The sequence below is a fragment of the Physcomitrium patens genome, chromosome 19 (assembly GCF_059467195.1).
Source record: "Physcomitrium patens ecotype Gransden chromosome 19, ASM5946719v1, whole genome shotgun sequence".
Lineage (NCBI taxonomy): Eukaryota > Viridiplantae > Streptophyta > Bryopsida > Funariales > Funariaceae > Physcomitrium > Physcomitrium patens.
Window position 1 is genome coordinate 10,751,160 of NC_143428.1, and position 20,042 is coordinate 10,771,201.

Genomic DNA, 20,042 nt, shown 5'->3' on the forward strand with positions numbered 1-20,042 from the left:
GAACCTGCTTAGTGGGTCCACAGCATCGCGGGAATTTGACCAGAGACGTGAGCTTGCCCAGATTCCATGAAAGGACGGAAAGTGGGATCGGTAGCGTGGCAAGCTCCTGGCCAAACGACAATGAAGCAGGGCGAGTTCTACGACGTTTCCTGTCTGTGTTAGAAAAACCACGGAAACTTTCATACTTGAATGTATGGCTCTGCCCTGCCTCAAATTAGACTGTGACACACTTTTTCAAATGTGGGTTCTGATGAATCTGTTTCACACTTCAAGACTGACACTGGTCGTAGATGCGAAGATTGTCAGCAGCAGCAGCAGCGCTGCCAATAGTAGCTTAATTCTTGTTTAGATTCCTCTCTGACCTTGTCCTCCGACGCGTATTCCATTTAGGGTTATGAATCAGCAACTGCGTGGATATGCTCTTGAAGTGAAAGTGCCTGGCGCTTAGTTGAGACGACGATATGAGAACGTTTGAGGCATGTGTTTTGGTGTCACTGGAGTGTCTCGAAAGGTCCCAAGCTTCCGCAGTGGCAATGCTTGATTTTACAGAGGAAGGATTGACATTGTCGACCTGCTCGTCCTCCATGGCCACAACTCATCCGCCCCTGATTTGCTTGCCAGGCTCTTTACATCGTGACCACTCAGCACAGATGCAGTATTGTGAAGAACATAACGATTGCGATGTCTCTGATTTACTATTTGATACCCAGCGTGAGCCTGCGACTTTAAGGGCATAAATACTCGTCCTCGAAGAATGTATCAAATTGACGCTGTATTTATCGTGTCGTTCGGACAGAAAACCTTCAATAACAACAGCTTTTTAAATAGGAAATCGAAGAAGCGTGCATACAAAGCGGACAGAAAGACTTGTTGAGTCACCAGCGGCGTATCATGCTATCAGAATGCGAACAGACACGGACGACAGTTGACCGAACCCAAAGACAAACGAAAAAATGCGCCATTTTGGTGAGCTATGCGGTGATTTCATCCGCCGCTGCATTCGGATCTCCAAGGGAATGTCACTAACCACACAGCAGAAGTAATGTGGCAAAGCTCTGACAATACGATCCACCTCCGTCGGCGGAATCATATCGGGTGACAAACGCCGGCACGGCAACAAATGGCCTCGGATACCATTAACTGTGTGACGGTAGGTTTATAGTATGGAACCTTTGAGAATTCATGTCTTGTTCGTGTGAATTGAGAGTTCCATTTTGCCGGTTTTCTCCTCATTTGATATTCAATCCATTTTCACAGTTTTCGTTAGCAATTGACAATGTCTCCGTGGGTGGAAACCTCACTCCTGTAGGTATATGCGCGTCCAACATAGTGGTCTTACATTATTGGGTCCATTTGGCTTGCACACATGCTCCACCGCCTGAGGATCGGGGGGAAATCCACACGACGTCTTGAAGAACGTCAGAATATTCGGGTGGCGCGCGCGCGTGTAGGTGGATGAATAGCCTTTCACTGTTCGAAATGCTTTTGGGATAAATTGTGGGAGATGCAAAAATTCCAGTCCCGCCCTTGGTCAGCTACAGAACTGATGCTTTATTCTATTTGTTGCATCTCGTGTGTGTTCGTTCTCAATTGGGCGAAACGTTTCAGAAATATATCTAATTTTCGCAGTGGCCGATTTTAGAGACCCTGTGGGTGGAAGGCCCGGGTTTCCTGCCTGTGTTTATGGAGGGTTTAGGGTTTTGTGGATCTTCTACTTCTATTTGTCCGGGGTTGGACTTATGTTTCCGAGCATCTCTTTGTAGCTCCATGATGGTATGCCTGCCTAACTCGGATTCTCGTTCTTCATTTTGTCCACTGCTGTAGTTTTTTGTGATCGGCAATCGTATTGTTTACATGTTTTCTTGTGTTACCTGCCTTCGTGTGATGAAGCTCAGCGTTGATGGATCGCTTTTAGAATTACAATACTTGAGATTTGGTGCACTTGCAGTCTGGTCCTACTTCCACGTCCGTGTTCAAGAGCTTTGTAGTGAGAGCGGTTAGAATTTTGTGTTCGAACTTGTTGTGGGGATTGCTTCGTACCAGCAAAGCGATCGTGAGTGTGAGCCGTGTGCAAGTTTATTGAGTCATCTTAGCGGCCGATGAAGTACGTAGCTCAAGTTGTATTTTGGAATGGAAGAGGGAATAATAGCAATGTGCGTGCGTGTTTTAGGTCGAGGACATTGCCTTCACCTGATTATCAAGACAGCTGGTTTGCTACATATGCTTCTGATGAGTTGATCTCGTAGTATATTGTGGCGACACGGATTTTTGGAGGGTTTTTCCCAGTCTCGGATGCCGCAGAAGTTTTGGTTTATGCGATGAAGTTCATCTTCATGTGGTGCTGTTGTTGTGAACTGATTCTTTGACAACATAAAGTTGAGGCGTCTCCGATGAGGTTCGTGCTGCCTCAACATTTTGTTTAGCGTTAGAGTGATAAAAGCCTTGAGTGAGACGACACGAATGTATTTGTTTCCACTACTCATTTTGCTTGGATCGAAATTCATTTCTCTAGATTGAGAAAATAATCCTCGGTGAAAGTCTATCCAGAAACTAAGAACTAGAAACTGGGGCATCATGGACAACGATAGTATGAGAATACAAAGCGAACTATGCATGTTAGGGAGCAGTAATCAGACTGTTTGGGGAGATCAAAACTACCAGTGAGAATGGCGCTTGTAGCACACAGTTATCTAAGCTCCTCTTTTATTTTCTAGTACGGTCTATACAAATATACCCAATACATTATTCAACTTGTCTGATGGTTTAATTACTCGTCTTCTTTCCAACCTTCGGATTTCACTCGATGTGCGCTTGAGCTTCATTAGAAGTCTTTCTATTTGCCGAGCTGAAGGTGGAGGAATACACTTTACGTAACCTTTTTTTAAAATGGAACAACTCAGCAAGTGGGGTGAATGATGCTGTTTACCTTGCAGCTGAGATATAAATATATAAGAAATGTACCAACCGTCTTTCTTTGCTTTATGATTGTGAAGCTGAGACGATCCGCGGGCGCAACCAGAGGGGAGGAATAACGACAGTTTCAATGGAACGAATGTACTTACCACTAGCAAACGCAATGTTGAGGATGCGAAAGGTATGTAATAATCAGCCGTCTGTATACCAGCCAGATCCCTTGTTTACTACGCGAGATACTCACCTGCACCGCAAACTATTACTAGGTATGAGCAATCATTTGTTAAGCAGAGACCAACCACTCAGACCAGTTACTACATTTTCTGAGCCCCCGCTGCTGAATAATATTGTGCAGGACTTCCAGCCGCAACAGACCAGAGATTAGGCTATAATCCATAATTTTTGGAGGTTGCAAGAGTGAAAGCAGGGTCGAATTTCTGTGTTAAGCCGAATATGATCAGTCATGGAACAAGACGGCGCGACTGATGTGGTTGTTCGCAATCGGAACTACAACATCAAACCCGCGAGTGTGGTACTCGATACACAGCCTGCAAGTGAAGAGATTGCTTTTCCTGAGTTCGCGTTCCCAGTAAATGATGGGGGAGCCGCGTTGAATGCATGGAAAGCTGTATCAACTGCAGGTCAAGGGCAATCTGTTCAGACAAGCAATGGTAATTGCAAGTGGGGGTTTCTTCAGTCGGGAAATGGGACTGGTGATGAATCACCAAAGAGGATGCCTCTTGCGTTTCGTTCTAAACATGTAGAGACGACTGTGGAATCAAGTCCGAACTTCCCAGGCCTGGCCACTGAGCCTGCGACGAAACAATGTTTGTCACCATTGGCCACGTTCAAAGACTTGGATCTGACGCATGAGAATGGAAAGGTGGAAATCCTAGAGAAGTCTGGTGGTGACGTTCTCTCAACTCCGACCCGCAAGAGTTTGAGCGTCATTTCTACGGCTGAAAATGACGCGGTAGCTGCGCCTTCTACCCCAAAAGGTAGGGGCCTAAGCCTCATCCCGAGGGTGGCCAGGTTGCAGAGTGATGCGGATAAAACACCAGACCGACTGAAGCCTGTCACACCGAATCTTCAAGGAAAGGCGTCAGTTGGTACAAGGGGTAGCCTCACAAGCCCTAGAGGAGAGGAGCGTGGCCGCGCCCTTTCTCCTGCTCCAGATCGGAGAAGCCTCACAAGCCCAAGACGCACTGTCCCTGACCGCTCCAGATCGCCTGTGCCATTTCGTAACCAGGATCGTAGTAACTATGGCGTCAGCCGCTCCCTATCTCCAGTCCTCACGGGAACCAGAACTGTCACTCCTACAAGACGCCCGACTACACCGCGCTCTACATCACCTGCGCCTCGTTCTCGAGAGGATTCCAATTCTTCAAGGGCACAATGGAACGGGAATACAAAAAAATCCACCTCTATGCCAAGCTCACCCAGGTACATCACTCCCACGAGAGCAGCATCGTTGAAAGCTGTGAACTCGCCTCCATCTCCTAACGGCAGTGTGTCGAAAGAGTTGCAATACCCCACTGCTTCTGGAAGCACGACGCCTCAAAGAGATTTTGCGAAAAGAGGTGTGAAGGAGGCGCACTCGAAGACAGGTGAAGAGGGTCAGCCCACTCCAAAGATCAAGAGCTCTCCTCCAACTCTTACACAGCCCACAGGTTTCAAGTTCAGCACAGATGAAAGGTCAGAGAAACGGCGGGATTTTTATTCCAAGCTTGAGGAAAAGATGAAACTGAAGGAGGAAGAGAGGAAACGGCTCGAAGCGAAAGCGCAGGAAGAAAAGGAGTCACAATTGAGGGAGCTGAGGAAAACTTTGACCTACAAAGCTAATCCCGTGCCAAAATTTTATCAGGAGCCTCCTCCCCCTCCAGTGAAGATTAAGAAAGCACCTACTACGAGGGCGAAATCCCCCAACTTCACTGCTCCTCGACGCAGGGATAGCTGCTCAGGAAGTATTGGTGGCGAGTCTCATAGCCATGGTGGGTCAAGCCCACTGCGTGGTCGCTTGGTGCGGAGTCCATCTCTTGAAAGCAATGTGAGCAGCCAAGCCAAGGTGGCTGCAAAGGTAAAGCAGCCATTCAAACCAATCTAGCCAGACCTCTCTCTTTCTCTTTTGTCAACGGATTTACTTTAGTTTCAGGCCTTGGATCCTTCAAGAATGCTAGATCGGACGTGTCAGATTTTTCCTCCAGAGCTGAAAATATTGCAGTCTGCTCCGACTTCTTCTTTGCAGCTGCCTTCCATCAAGGGGAGAAGTACTGTGTTCCATCCATTTGCTTTTACTTTTATTTTTGTAAAGGTCGTTTTTGTAGCACCATTGAGTGATGTCACGTGTTCCATTCCTCCGAAGGTTGGATTAATCATCTTGGATCACCAAATTCGTTTCTCTGGGGATATTCACAGTAACATGCCACGGAGGGTTGTACATCCCGATCAAAGACACTTAGAGAACCTATGAAAGACGGAACAGAAGCACTATAATCCTCAACTTGATGACGTTCAAACAAGTAATTTCTTGTAAATTCCAGCTTCTTGTGAATATCTACATTTTCGAATCCCTTGACCGAAAGAGTGGTTTGGGACGGGAGACGAACAAGTCTGTTGCCATGAACATTCAGATATTCTCACCTACATTCAACATAAAGCGAGCAAGTCACAAATTCCCATTCGTAATCCCCAATTTCGAAACATTGTTAACACCTGGTTCAACACGCCAGAGAGCACGCCCGAGCTTCATTTACGTACAAGTACTGTGTTGCTACTTGATCGCAACAAGCAGACCCGATACATGAAACGGGAGTAATCCAATTGTCTGCCATCCTTTTCTGCTCCTTACTATGTATTGTCAAACAACCTGAAAAGCACAGTTATGTCGATAGATACCACTCTCTACTCTTACTGGAGCAATAAGACATACAACAACACATTCGTCCTAATCTGCACCACGATGCACGCAATTCAAAAACTATCTTTAAAAACCACACACCACAAAGCTCACAATTCACCATGAGCATTACATTCCACAGGTTTTTGTTTGCTTATCATGTGACCGGTCAAGTTCGGAGGATGAATCCGATGAGTCGATAAGGCACTCACTCACTGCTGGTACAATTCTTATTTTTGCAACCCAGCATGAAAACATGCGAAGTGAACCAACCCAGGTGATAAAAAAAACGACAACATCACGCACCTCGAATGCTCCTGAGCTTCACATCGATGACAAAGTCAGTGATGAACTCGGTCTTCTTCATCGGATCCGGATTTCGCAATCTGGCAGTGCGCAATCAAAGCTGTGGCAGATGCGCCTTGTTGATCTGAATTACCCAAAAACCGCCGACAACTCTGGAGGGAGGGAGCGCTAATTTAGTTTCATCTAAATGGTAGATGGCGCCCACTTGTCAGTCTAAATTTGTCCCTCACTAATTATACCAAAATTGGATGTGGATGGGAAAACAACGATGGACCCGAGAACTCTTCTTCTTGCAATTCTATCGTCAAGTGATACATTTCATGAAGAAAATGAGTTCCAAATAATAATCTCGTTTTTGTGTTGATGTTTTATCTTTGCAATTGTTCTTCCATGAATGATTCTAGTTCCTTTACGAAATTTGACTAACACTTAACACTTACTATGAATGTAGGTTACATTAATTTTTAATATTTTGTAAAAAAATGGTTTTTGATGAGTAACTTCCCTAAAATGTTGTTTTTATAGCAATTTTTACAATTGAGATTTGGTGAGGAGTTATTGAAAAAAGGGTAGTATGGTATGAGATTTCATTGTGTCTATTATTCTAAATATGTTGGTTTGTATCTTGATTCTAACAATTTTATAGAGTATGCACATTGATTTTTTTTATTAGTTAATTTTTTTTTTGATATTGCTTATTAAAATTTTATAAAAGCCACCTCTTTGAGGTATGCCTACAACAAATTTTTGGGTGCAAAATTATTTGTGCCATGTAGCAAAAACATTATTAGAAAAATTAAAAAAAAAAAAAAAAAAAAAAAAAAAATACTTCATCTTTCTTTTTATGATCCTTTGATTAACTTTTTTAAACATAAATCAAACCAAATCATACTTCTTAATCAACAGCTTTTAAAGTCGTGCCCTCTTCCTTTCTCTATGTATAAAATCATCCTATTATTCAAGAAGGTTTGCAAGAGAGAAGATTTATAAATAATAATAATAATAATAATAACAACTGATAGGATTAAGGATGGTTGGGTTTTTTGAACCTTTAATAGTTAACTTTAATTGATGTTTAAATTTTTAATAGAATGTCACATAAGTTTCTAAAATATTATTTTTATTAATAATATAGAATTATATATATAAAAAAAATTTTTGAGGATTATTAATTAAACAAAAAAAAAAATCAAATAATTGAATTCTTTTGAAATCATTTCTTTGAACAATGAGAAAGATATGGAAAAAGATTTTTTTTTTTTTTTTTTTTTTTTTTCATGCCTATATCTACATCTTTACAAAAAGTGTTATAAAATTAATGATACTAGAAACTAGTACTTTATAGCTTTCATAAATTATACATATACATACAAACAAATTGTATATATATATATATATATATATATATATACTCTTGTGACATTCTTTAATTTTTTTGGAAAAATTCAAAATCTTAATTAATTAAAATATTTGATAAACAAACACATAATTTAAAAACAAATTTTTTAGTACATTTTGCTATAGGATTTAGATCAAATACAATTGATCTTAGAAAATATTAACAAAATTTCATTCATATTTATTCTAAAACTCTAATATTTCACTCTAACATTAAGTGAAAATAAATCAAGAAAAGTCTTTTTTATTTCAAGTAATAAGATTAAAATCCAAAATAAATATATTTTTCCATTAATATATTGAAATTGAAATTGAATGCTATGTAATAATAATACTATTACCTATCATAATTAGCATGCTTGAAGCTTAATTTATTATTTGTTTTTTTTAAAGATCATCAAAGATGTATATTTCTAAAAATAAATGAATAAATAAATATTTGTAAAAAACGAATTTTGTAAATAAAAATAATATTATTATACAATTATTTCAGCTTTATTACTTAGCATTCAATTTATGTACATTATACTAAACTTCCTAATATTTTCAAAAAATACTTACAGTTTTCTTACATAATTTTAATTGACGAGTTGGGTTGTGAGTTGCCTGTTAATATGATAAGATTTACATAAACTTGCTCTTGTTGAACTTGGACAAGTTTTTTTGAAACATGTAAAAAAGTAAAATATATAAAATTCTCACCCACACATGCTATCTTCCATTTGCAAATATCAAAGCAATGCCTGCAAAACTAAATGCAGTTGAATACCTTCATGTTCACCTTCAATCTTGATATCTCTCATCGCAACATCACCAACCACCAAAATTACAGTTCAGATATAAATGAGTAGATTGCACTATTTAGGTGCTGCATGGGAAATGTTGCGACCTGAATTCATGTAGTCAACAGCACACAATACCAAGTAACAATCAATACGTGAGAATAGATCCTGAGGACTATGAACATCTCAAATGCAATACCGGTAAACCTGCCTGTTCAAAACCTTCGGAAAGATATCATATGTCATCGTCTTTCACCAACTGATGGTTTCCGAAAGACGACATGCAAAATTAGTGGAGATGGTTCCACTAATTAGCACAAACTAGAGACAGCAAGAATCAGCATCACAATGCTATCAATGAAAAATAGTAAGAGATGCAACAGAAAGAACTCAGTTTTTAAGAACACCACCCTTTCCGAGCAAGGAAGAGCATGATGTGGTAGTCAACAATTATCGTCTGCCGAAACACAATGGATGCACAAGGGCGAATCTCTACTTTAAAATTACATTATTAGTGGTCATAAAATTCGGTTCCATCAAGGAAAAGAGAGCAACATTTCTTGCCTTCGTGTGATGGAATATTCACCTCAACTGTCAGATCTGTGTGCAGAGACACAAAGGCCTTCCAGTTTCGAGGAAGGGGTGGGACCATAGTACGAGGTGGAGGTCAGCCTAAACTTGCTCATCCTTATCTAAGTCGATGATGTTCAATAACGGGGAGTAATATTCACAGCATGGATAAAACCGACCCTCCTGAATAAATGAGGAAATCTAATGTGCAGAAAGAGAAATAAAAACGAGGCGAGCCGCCAGAGCTAACGAAGCGCGTCTTGTGTTTCCTAGTCTAGAGAAATGCCGAGATGGGTGACGTCCCCATCGCAACATGCAGGATTCATACTTCGAATCATAAACGACAGGCGTTAGAGTGAGAGGTTCTCATGTCACGAGGCTGCTACCAACAAGGTCGGCTCCACTGACACAGGCACGACTTGCGAGCCGTGGACGACGTTCTGCTCTCCTGATGCTCCGAACTGCCAGGGGTCGAACGCCATGGACCGAAACTGATCGACGTTCACCGTGTGGCCTGCAGGACTCGACTCCACGCGTTTGTGGTACTTGCCGTTGAACTCGTAGACTTCAAGCTCCCCCCATGGAGTTGGGGCAATCTCACCGGACATTTTGAACCAGCGGGGCACGAATTCTTGTCTCTTCTGTTCTCTGAGCTTCTTCTCCGCTCTTTGCCTCTCCTCTAGCCTGAACAGAACCAAACCACCGGATTCACGTGAAAAAAATTGTTATGTTGAGTTGGAAGAGTAGTAAGCTAAGATTGTAATGGCCCAAATCTGATATATTCATACATTATCATTTCGGACATCGAAACCTATGATGCGAGAAGTTGATGTTTTCAGAGACGATCATCTTTTAGCTACTAGTCCAAGAACGTCTAGGCAAACTTTGTGTTTTCCTTCCCGTTCAATGCATTCCAACATCAGGTCCATATCAACCAGCCACCGGGTGGTAGTGTGAAAAATACCTGGATTTCTCAAAGCCAGCGCTGCTGACATCACCCCTTTCTAATGCATATCGATCTGGTCGCAGACGAGAATCAGATGCGAGAAGTGTAGGTGGGGCAGAGTCGAAACTATTGATAGTATGAGCAAAATGCGTGTACTGGTATTTGTCACCCTTCGGGACATCAGCTACCCTCCAAATCTGCGCAAACGTAAACAACCAACCTCCATTCTTATCAACATGAAGGATGTCAAGAATTATCCAAAGCTCCTGGACCAATGTTTTCATGGACCACATTTCTCTTCCAGTTTCAGATGAAAGTTCGGAGAGCAAAGAGAAGCGGGTGACATAGAAACACCTACCTCCTTCAGTTGAGCCCTCTCAACTGGTTCACCGTCGGCGTTGCATGGCTGGTAGCTCATGGATTTAGCCCAATTTCCTGTCATAATCATCTTGGGTTGCCCATCCTTGCTGTAAACAAACCCGTCGATGTCGTTGCGTCCCCTCCTGTAGGATAATCCCCCACGCATGTCAGTCAGAATTAAATATAGATTCATAACAACTCTTGCAACCAACAGGTGAGCTTGAAAGCGTCATTACGCGAGGTCAAATCCATGAACTTCGGTAAAATCATTTGAAGGTCTATGAATGCCAGTTGAGTGAGAAGGCCAACCCTTGAGATTTTCCCTTCCGCCTTCCAAATGATAGCGCGCGTCCAAGCCTCTTCCTGCATTAAGGACCGGGAGCATTACGCATTGAAGAAAAAGGAGCATGTTTAGAGACATGCTGCAGAACTACATTTGACCGCACTAAAGAGTCGCACTGTTGCATCGAAACACAAATGAAATGATAAGGGAAAAAAAACGCTTCGAGGGTGGTGGCGACGAAGACAATTACCCGAACCAATTACATGGATGAAAGTAAAGCACAACTTTCTCCCCTGTTGTGAGATTTGTCATGACCATGTCGCCTGGGGAATCTACCCAAGTTCGTCCAAAAAGCACGTTGTGCACTTTGGTCGGCGGAGGCACCAAATCAAGCACCATGTTGGATTTTTTCAGCAACACTCTTGTCCTGCGCGATCATATACCCACAATTATAAGATAAAACATCAACCGCGGCCTACTAGAAAGAGACATTGGTGCCGCCAAAAACCTCTAAAAGGACACTCACTCTATAATCAGAATAAGAAAATTCACTGACTCCGATGAAGCTCTGCCCAATGTCATCAACCAAGGGGAAGGCAATACAGATTGTTACAAATCCTTCTCTGGGATACTGCCAAAATTTGAAATGACCGGACTAACGAGTCACGCTGCATATTATCGTATTAGTCATAAGGGAGCACTCAAACTGGGATACACTTGCCTTCCAAGAGGGAACACATCCACCGAATTTCCAAGAAACTTGGTCTTCAATTTTGAAGTAACATCGTAGCTGAAGTGCTCATTCTCCGCATGAGCAGTTCCCATTGGTGGGTGGTGGCTCACCTGAGAAACCAAGGCAGGCATTGAAGAATTGATATAACCTGTATTCTCAGTCGGAACTCGGATGTAATGACAGACCAGCAATATTGAGACCCTCATTGCGACACATTTCTATGGAGACCTTGCACTTGCAAATCTGGATTCTGAGATGTAGGAAAATGAGTCCCAGCACTTATTCGAGCGGATTATCATTTTAAGAAAAAACTAGGACGATACAGATTTGGATATCGCTTCCAATTCAGAATTTTATTCCCTTTTTATTCATTTTCATTTTTAATCCATAACAACGAAAGAGTTGCGTAATGTGATTCTGTCTAGTGTTCTTTGTTTGCGAGCTTACGAACAGCTTTTGAACTCACCTGCTCTGCCAAGAACGTGAGGCCATTCTTGTCGACCATCTCATAGGTCTCACCGAGAATGGGATTGAAAGGCTTCCAGGTCCGCGCATATGCGAAGTACACCGATACTGCCCATGTAGCTGCAAATGAGGCGACAATAGTGTAAGAACAGTAGCCGCCACTGCTTGTAAAACGGTACTTCCTTACAAACATAAGCAAGAGATACACTGACGAAGTGATCGAGTTAAAGGCCGAATATTTCAGAGGACGGAGGTAGATTTTGATCCCGCTCAAAGGCCAAAAGCAACAGGCTCTTTTCAATCGAAGGCTCGCATCTCTAAATCGTTCTACTTTGAAGAGAGTAGCGTTTTCTTACAGGCATAGACCAACTTCATCGAAGAATCTTCACATTGGTCAGCCTTATCAAGAAGGTATGAATATTCCATTATCTGCATACCGACGGAGGAAAAAAAGTGGTTATTCCATAGATAAGTACACACGCCATTCCAAGTGTTTTCAAATGTAAAGATAATTGTTGGTGATAAAAAGGTGATCTCAATGATCCCATCAAAATCTCTAATTTATGTGCAGCACAACCTCCGTTAATGAGATCCATTGGAAAGAATCACAATACAAGAATATAAAGCTTGTAGGATAACACAGAAGCATATTAGATTTTTCGAAGAGGGCTATAGGAAAATAACTGCTGAGCAAGGATTGACACTTTCACAGATATCAATGAACTGGATTGGACTGTAACCCAATTTGACATCTTAGATACGTTTAAAGGAAGACATTAGGTATTGCAAGGAAGACAAGTGCCAGAGGAAACGCAATGTGAACATAACTCAGCGGCTCCCCAAAAAAATTTAGTTGCATGCGCGAAGATACCAGTGAAGAAATAGACGAGATTGTGGTTTAAGTTTAGAATTACTAAGCATCAGGCAGCTTTAGAGACTCTAAAGCTTCGATATTGTGATGTGTCAGAGAAGTTGATTTGTAAGTAACTAACCTCAGCCATCTTCTGTAGCATGGACATAGGCTCAAATATTGTAACTGGCAGGGTAATCAAAGACGATACATCAGATCCAATATAATTGTGAACCTGTGTCCAAAGGCTTTCCCGCTCCTGCCAGAAATATTCAGGAAATGGGAGGATTAAGAGCGTCAAGATCTAAGAGGAAAAAAACCGATGAAGCATGAGATACCAATAGAAGCAGGCATTGGGCTTATGTGTCCCAAACCGCTCAACAACTAAGCTTGTCTTCAAATGGAGGACCTCTGACACATAACAAACGCTGCTAATCAGAGTTCCTGAATACGTAGCTAGCAGTTTCGAACCCACCTCCACCTTGAACCTGGATGCAGTCTCATCCTGCTCAACGTTACTTCCGTCCGGGTTGACGACCTCCGAGTGCTCAGTTGCGATGTAGCTGCAAGTGGAAGGCACAGTAGCTGGCGTCAATAACCAACTCAATATCCTATACTATGAGCAGAGTGCGTATATCTAAGAATGCATTACATCAACGTGTATTGTGAGGCATCACAAGGGTCGCTCAATTTCAAACTGGGGACAAAAAAAAAAACAGGCACAGCTTCTGCGTGCCTTCGCTATGTAGAACTACAACGAAGCCAGGGGTGAAAGGAAACAGAGTTCTCCAGACAGATATCAATTCGAGCCTTACAGTGGAGGAATAAGGTTGCATTAATTCATTAAATACTTGGTGGAACAAGTAATTGGGATTAAATTTGAACCAAGGCAGTGGGGCATCGAAGGCTGGCCAATATGGACAATGTTCCTGAAACTTAAGGACTCACAAGGGCGACTTTAGCTGGCATGCTGTTGCTTCTAACTTTTAAACTAGCTGGTCATGATACGAACACAATATAATCATTCCAAGAGCCATTTAGCTCAACAAAGACATGAATACAATAGAAAGGTCAAGGCCAGCTTATATTCAAACATCTATCTCACGAAACGAGATTGCTTGAGTCAGTTCTTCCATAATTGACTCACGATTTCATATTCACTTCTCTGACAAGATTGTTTTAGTGACGTCTGCAAAAAATGCATATATCAGCTGAAACTGAGCACGAAATCAGGGGCAGAATTATGTTCTTTTCATTCATTAAACACACGTCAACATGTACACTCAGCAATGTGGCAGAACCACGAACGAGCACATCCACTCTAGAATTTCATACACGTCTAAAGTGTGCAATAACAAAAACAGTTGCAAGATTATTAACGAGAGAGAGAGAGAGAGAGAGAAGACTTTCTAAACATAAAAAAAAACCTTTGGACCCGAAATGGAATGCATAAAAATTCAAAAAATTCAAAAAAAAAAAAAAAAAAAAAAAACGACACCAAGTGTAAATAACATGATACACGTTCTTCTTTCTCGTACAATGATGTGTTAGGCCTACAGATGGACAGTGTGACCGCTCGAACCTCGCAGACGCAAATGCAGGCTAGCAGAAAGCTCTAACAAGCAAGCAAAGAAACGGCAGTGTCACACACTCAATCTCTATCCCCCATGTAGTGTGGCAGTAGTGTACAAGTCGTAGCAGTTGAGACAAGATGAACTGGCCATGAAAGGATGAAAATCAAACAAAGAGTTCACAATGGAGGCATCACGAGGCGGACACGATGCTGATCTAGTCATATTGTCCTGATAAAACATTGCGCTCCAGTTTGCATTCCTCGGAATTTGACTGCAGGATAGCAGCTTGCAGCTACATAATTCAACCCTTCCACTTGAAAAGTCTAACTACCAAGCATTTGAAACACTCTTCATCGAAGTAACCTCTTAGTAAGAGCCCCATCTGGAAAACAAACTGAATACAGACTAACTGCGACGTGAGAGTGCATTATACCTGCGGACTTTGCTGCGACAGTTGGATATACCAGACGATATTGACGACAAAAGTCCCCCCGGCTTCACCACAGTACTCATGGCTTCGCTGTGCTCACAACTGTCTGCGCCCACCCTGCGCGACCAGCCCTTGTCCGAAGATGTTCACCAAGGCATCCACCCGAAGAAAAAGAAAAAGAAAAAAAAAAGGGTTCGAAATTCTCTCTATACTACAAACCACTGCAACTACTACCCTCCAGCACGCCCTCACGTTCTAGAAGCTGCAGTCCACTCCCTGCGAGCAGACCCCGGTGCGCCAGAACTCGTAACGATCCTAGCTCTACGTTTGCAGCAGCTGGATGCTGCAGAGTAAACACTAGATCGGAGCATATCCAGACTGTGTCATCTATCTATCAAAGTCTGACAAAAGAGAAGTCCCGACACTAGGACAGTTCCTTCGCACACATCAAAGGATATGCGACTAATGCGCCTTGGTGTAGAATGCGACCTAGGAGAGCCTGACCAAGGTTCATTAGTTGGCGGACAGCAGCGTCCCTAGGATTCGACCACAACGGACGAGCATTTCGCCCGCCTGATATGGAGGCGGCAACCTCTGTTCCCAGTGTGCGGGTGCCTGTCCTCCCTCGTCCAACAGTAGTCCCTGTCGTCCAGCTAGAAAGCTTAACTTATCACCCTCTGCCAATCTTCACTCGTCACCCAACGTGAGTCGGCGTTTTCATTCTCCACCCTAGCAAACAGGGTCGGCGGCCGCAGGTCTTCGGCAGAACTTGTCTCTATCTTCGCCGTCCACCTCAACTACACTCCCGTCTGCTGGTCAGGGGCTCATTAATAAGCGGGGGGGGGAGTCCATTTTTATTTTTCTATTTTTTGTCCTCCACGTGGATGTGTAGTGTGTGAAAACGTATACTGCCCCCTTCGATGGTTAGGCAAGGATATGTTGTGTCGTGGCCAGCTGACCGAACATGCTGCCTGACCAGTTATAAGAACATCTTTAACCCACAAGTACAGGGACAGGACTTGAATGCCACAATAATAAACTAACGAGTGCAACAAAGGGACCACTTGCTCCTAATGCTAGCAATGCAAGCTTGTGATTGATTGTTGAATAATGTTACAAAGCAGTGATGTCTGGACAAAGGGGCTGACATAGCATTCACCTTGCGAATGGCAGGCGCCAGCGACTCATGAGCAGCTGATTCACACAAAAATCCTCACCCCTGCGCGAATCCAATAATACGTCCACCAGGACCAGTAACAGTAACTACAGGAAGAAGAATTGTAATTTATTGATGATCGATGGGCGCCAAGTGTGGGGACCCGGGGGGAATGGAATTTATTACTGAGGGTAGGGACGGGGGGTAAAGGTAGTGCGGCCCTGCGGAGTGAAGCCGCGCCTATTTCCAGCTTCTGTTGCCAGCTTCCGTTGAAGCTTTTTGGGCGTTGGTGCTGGTAACTTACTTCACCTGACAAGGCGGTGGTTCGGCTTCTGGAGTCATGAGTCATGACTGTTGTCCGAAGAGGTGCAGTGATGGGGGCAGCGGGAGGAGAAGCTGGAGTCAAGCGAAGCTGAGCCCGACACACATGCCCCGCATCAACTCCATTGCAACCAGATCGCCTCCTGCTGCTGCAACTACCTCCTGCAGTGGCGCAGGAATCACATACCACACCTCGCTCTCGCTCTCGGCAGTATGTTACACATCCCACGGCTGGCACTCATGCTGGCTTTCCGATGAGGAGCGAGGGAGAGTGCGAGTGCGGAAGTGCCAGTCTGCTCCTTCTCCGCTTCTCTATCCCTTTCATGGGCAGTCGGTCTCGATGCTCCCATCTCAGTTCTCTTGTGCCACAAAATAACACACGCAAGCGAACACACAAGCACACAGACACACCCAAAATGACATGCAGAAAACATACAGAAAATTGATCTGTTACTTACCGGAGTTGAAAAAAGTGTGCTGTTCCAAAGCGAACTTGTTACATCTGATTTTTCAAGTCCGGGTTGTGTTGTATATGTAAATAACAGTAACAATAATGGATACAGTTAAAAATCCACTGTACGAATTTTTTTTATCAAATTATATTCATGCTGGTTTTCAATGATGAAGGTTTCTATGCATAAATAAGTGAGTAGTAGAAATTGTGGTTACACATTGCAAATTTTTCATTTCTTTTTTCTAGGTTTTGTTAAATTGTAATGAGATGATTTACATTATGCATAATTGTATGTACAAGCACAATATAATTGAAATTGATTCTTTTTCAACTTAAAATTTTACTCTTTTTTATTTTAAAAGATTTTTGAAGTCTATTTTTGTGCCAATTGATGATGAGATGAAAAATGCCTTTATTATTTTTTTAACATAAAATTGATTTACACGATTATTAAAATATTTTTTATTCCTCTACTAACATATAAAATAAATATTGAGGTGTTTTCTTTGAAGTTTTTTTATCTTTATTATAGTATTAAGAGGGATTTTTGTCCATTGCTATATTTATAAGAACATGATCAATTGTGAGATGATAAAAACTTGTGAATGTTTCTATGTGGTGATTTGATCAAATGGTCTAATGCTTAGATTTTAACTTTTGTTCAGAAAGGTATGGATTCATGTCCCATAACCATCACAAAGTCTTTTTACACAAAATCTATCTAGGTATTTTGGAAAGGGATGAATCCCAAAACTAGTGAACAACCATGAAGTGAAAACAATGATGAAAAAAAAAAAAAAAAAAAAAAAAAACAGATATAACTGTGTTTGAGTTCAACTTGCTTCAATATATATATATATATATATATATATATCAATTACTCTACATTCTACTTCATTTCATGTGTTGTATTTTTTGTTTAACATACTATTCAAAACGTGTTCATCTAAATAATTATTTTTTAATATTGATTCTTTAAATTAAAAAAATGAAGAGGTAACTCAAAGTGATCTACTTAAAACCACATTTATTTGATTCATGAAATTATCAATTTATAGCATTTATTCTTTCTTTCTTCTTTCCTTCAATGCATGACAAGATTCCAAATTCATTTACTAGTACATATAATATAATAAGGTCCAAAGATGTTTTTGTTTCTTTAAATTTATGCAATTGTCCAAAATATTAAAAGCAATATGCATACCTTTTTATTTGATTGTGCATATATATATATATATATATATATATATTCATGCAAAGTTCAATCAAAATTTGTAGTTTGTGATAAATAAAGAAACATATGCTGCATCATGTTTGATTGGTGCATTGCGGATTCAAACAGTGTATTTTTGTCTTGTGCATAAACATTATTAAAATTTCATGATATCAGATGAATTATTATCAAAAGCAAAATGTCATGTCGGAACCACGCTCTCCAAAAGACGTGTAAATTCACTTAGGAACGTTCTGCATTGAACGCATGCATTCAGATTTCATGACATCAATCAATTACTACAAAAAGAAAAAAAAAAAACAAAAACAAAACAAAACTCAACGTTCATGGATCAAATGCTAAAGTAAAGAAGAAAAGAAAAAAAGACATACATATATATATATATATATATTCTCACACACAGTTCCGTATGGGTCTTTAAAATTCAACAAACTCGATAGGATCTGTCACTGTGCAGAGAACCTCGTAGACAAACATGCCACCATTGAAGAGTGCACATTCTTGCCCAAGTTGGGGAATAAAAAGTCTGCAAAAAGCCACTCCTCCAAAAAAGAATGACGACAACAACAACAACAACAGCAAAAGGAATGTATTATTATCAATAAAAAACGAGGACATGGAAGAGCAGCGCAGCGCAGAAGTGAAAAGAGAGTAGTCGACAAGGGAATCGGGAAACAGTGTGGGCGTTGATGTGGTGGTTGCGATGGAGGGTGAGTTTTGTTGTCATGTGCGTGATTCCTTTATGCCTGCCCACCGTGCCACTACTCCGCCTCCTTTTAGCTTCCCTTTGCTACTTGAAATGGCTCTTCCAGGGGTGAATCATTTCATGTGCCGACGAGGGAAGAGTCACAGCCTCGCACCCAGCCAGATCCATCGCAAGCGATGTAGACATCGGCGCTTTGTCGGGTGAAGACTCACTCGCCGTGCATACGCCGAAGGCCAGGTTGGATCGACGATGCTCCAGCTTGGATCCAGATCAACGCCCCCCCACTTCCCCACCCCACTCGGAAAGACAGGGTCCCCCACCACTACGCTCACTTTGTGGCTATCCCTTGGCTTCGACCACCCCGTTCTGTAAAAGAGAGACATCGTAGAAAGATGCGGAAGGCGGGCCTTTCATTCGAGGCAGGTCGTGCTTCTTTCACAACAGAGTGGGACTGAGATTATGGCTGTGCGAGACTGGAAGCACAGCTCGACATGGGTCCACGAGAGCGTTGCCGGATGGCGGGCAGGGAGGGCAGGGCAGCCGTGTGCTCGAAAGCCGTGAGATTGTGCGGCTTCGAACATGTGGGTGGCCAAGTTCTCTTTGTCGATCCGCCACCGACAAGCTCTCTCCCTTCTGCAGTAATTGGCAAAAGTGGTTGTTAGCTTGAAGGATGCCGTGAAATAACTAGCTTCGCTCAGAAACAAGCTGAGGATGAGAGAGCAAGAGCTTCATGGCACATGGTTGCTCATAGTTGCTTGTCCTCAGATTCATGAGGGTGGATGGGAATATGGGTAGTAAGCATGGAGTTGGGGCTCCACCGTGACGCTTGCCTACCCTTGGTTCGTAAAACGTGGATGGCGTGATGTGGTTCTTCAATGCCGTGACAGTGTCAGCCAGTGGCGAAGAGGCTTGAGATTTTTGCTGAATTTGAGTAGTTCTGCCATTGTTGCTAATCCGCGTCTGGCCACGCGTTAGGACAGGAGGCGCGCGAAGGGCATGGTCAAGGGTTAGTGCCGATCGGCCCTAATACTACCTTTTCTAAGCATCACTGGCGAGCGCGAAGAAAGGGAAGTTTGTAGCGATGTCATGTGCCGATACAGTTTAAAGTCCAGGATACACGGCCAGCGACCACTTCTGACCGAAGCATAATCCCCGGATGAAAAGTCGTGGGGTTTGGAGACAATCAAAATCCTCCATCTGCGAGATTTCTTGATATCCATGAGACCTTATCAAACATCATACTGCCTTTTTTCGACCCACATGTCCAAAGATGGTCAGCGCTAGCACCCGCTTCGGTTTCCATCAATCGAAAGACGAGAGTACCAACCTCGCAACTCCGATTGTGTGACGATTGTTTACTGGTCTTACACAATCAGGCATATGTGGTACCTCAGGTCAAGGACCGAAACTATCATTCCGCTCGTCTTAGAAAGTCATTATTTTATTTGCCGTTGATGAGCTGATGTATAATCTGTACTTTGTAACGGGCAACCATTAACAAGAGGAATATGAATAGTGTGATCAAACATATAGTGTTATTAATATTTATCAACGGATTTCATGGTTTGTATGTAAGTTGCCACAGAAGATTAATCAGTGCGTATACATGACTGGTGAATCCGAGGGTCCTCGGGACCTGAAGTACCCATATTCTATTTCTCGTTT

General features: G+C 42.2%; 2 protein-coding genes across 4 annotated transcripts; one reads left to right on the top strand and one right to left on the bottom strand.

Moving 5' to 3' along the window:
- The first annotated feature begins 292 nt into the window (after positions 1 to 292).
- On the top strand, positions 293 to 5,242 carry LOC112295968 (uncharacterized). Of its 2 annotated transcripts, XM_024548020.3 has the most exons (5): positions 293 to 1,150; positions 1,310 to 1,773; positions 2,171 to 2,395; positions 2,994 to 3,094; positions 3,269 to 5,242. In XM_024548020.3, the coding sequence occupies exon 5, from the start codon at positions 3,377 to 3,379 to the stop codon at positions 5,015 to 5,017; it is 1,641 nt and encodes a 546-aa protein (XP_024403788.1). In that variant the 5' UTR covers positions 293 to 1,150; positions 1,310 to 1,773; positions 2,171 to 2,395; positions 2,994 to 3,094; positions 3,269 to 3,376; the 3' UTR covers positions 5,018 to 5,242. The 2 variants fall into 2 exon arrangements, with proteins under 2 accessions (XP_024403788.1, XP_024403790.1); XM_024548022.3 differs by lacking the exons at positions 293 to 1,150; positions 2,171 to 2,395 and having other exon boundaries at positions 1,631 to 1,773.
- Positions 5,243 to 8,768: 3,526 nt separating this feature from the next.
- Positions 8,769 to 15,298, bottom strand: LOC112295816 (oxysterol-binding protein-related protein 3A). Of its 2 annotated transcripts, none has more exons than XM_024547793.3 (11): positions 14,510 to 15,298; positions 12,978 to 13,065; positions 12,645 to 12,761; positions 12,009 to 12,081; positions 11,654 to 11,772; positions 11,176 to 11,297; positions 10,705 to 10,881; positions 10,481 to 10,534; positions 10,170 to 10,314; positions 9,830 to 10,008; positions 8,769 to 9,549 (listed from the first exon to the last, which is right to left on the bottom strand). In XM_024547793.3, exons 1-11 carry the CDS (start codon positions 14,587 to 14,589, stop codon positions 9,237 to 9,239), a joined length of 1,467 nt encoding a protein of 488 aa, XP_024403561.1. In that variant the 5' UTR covers positions 14,590 to 15,298; the 3' UTR covers positions 8,769 to 9,236. The 2 variants fall into 2 exon arrangements, with proteins under 2 accessions (XP_024403561.1, XP_090100808.1); XM_090244682.1 differs by lacking the exon at positions 14,510 to 15,298 and adding an exon at positions 13,650 to 13,672.
- Positions 15,299 to 20,042: the final 4,744 nt, after the last annotated feature.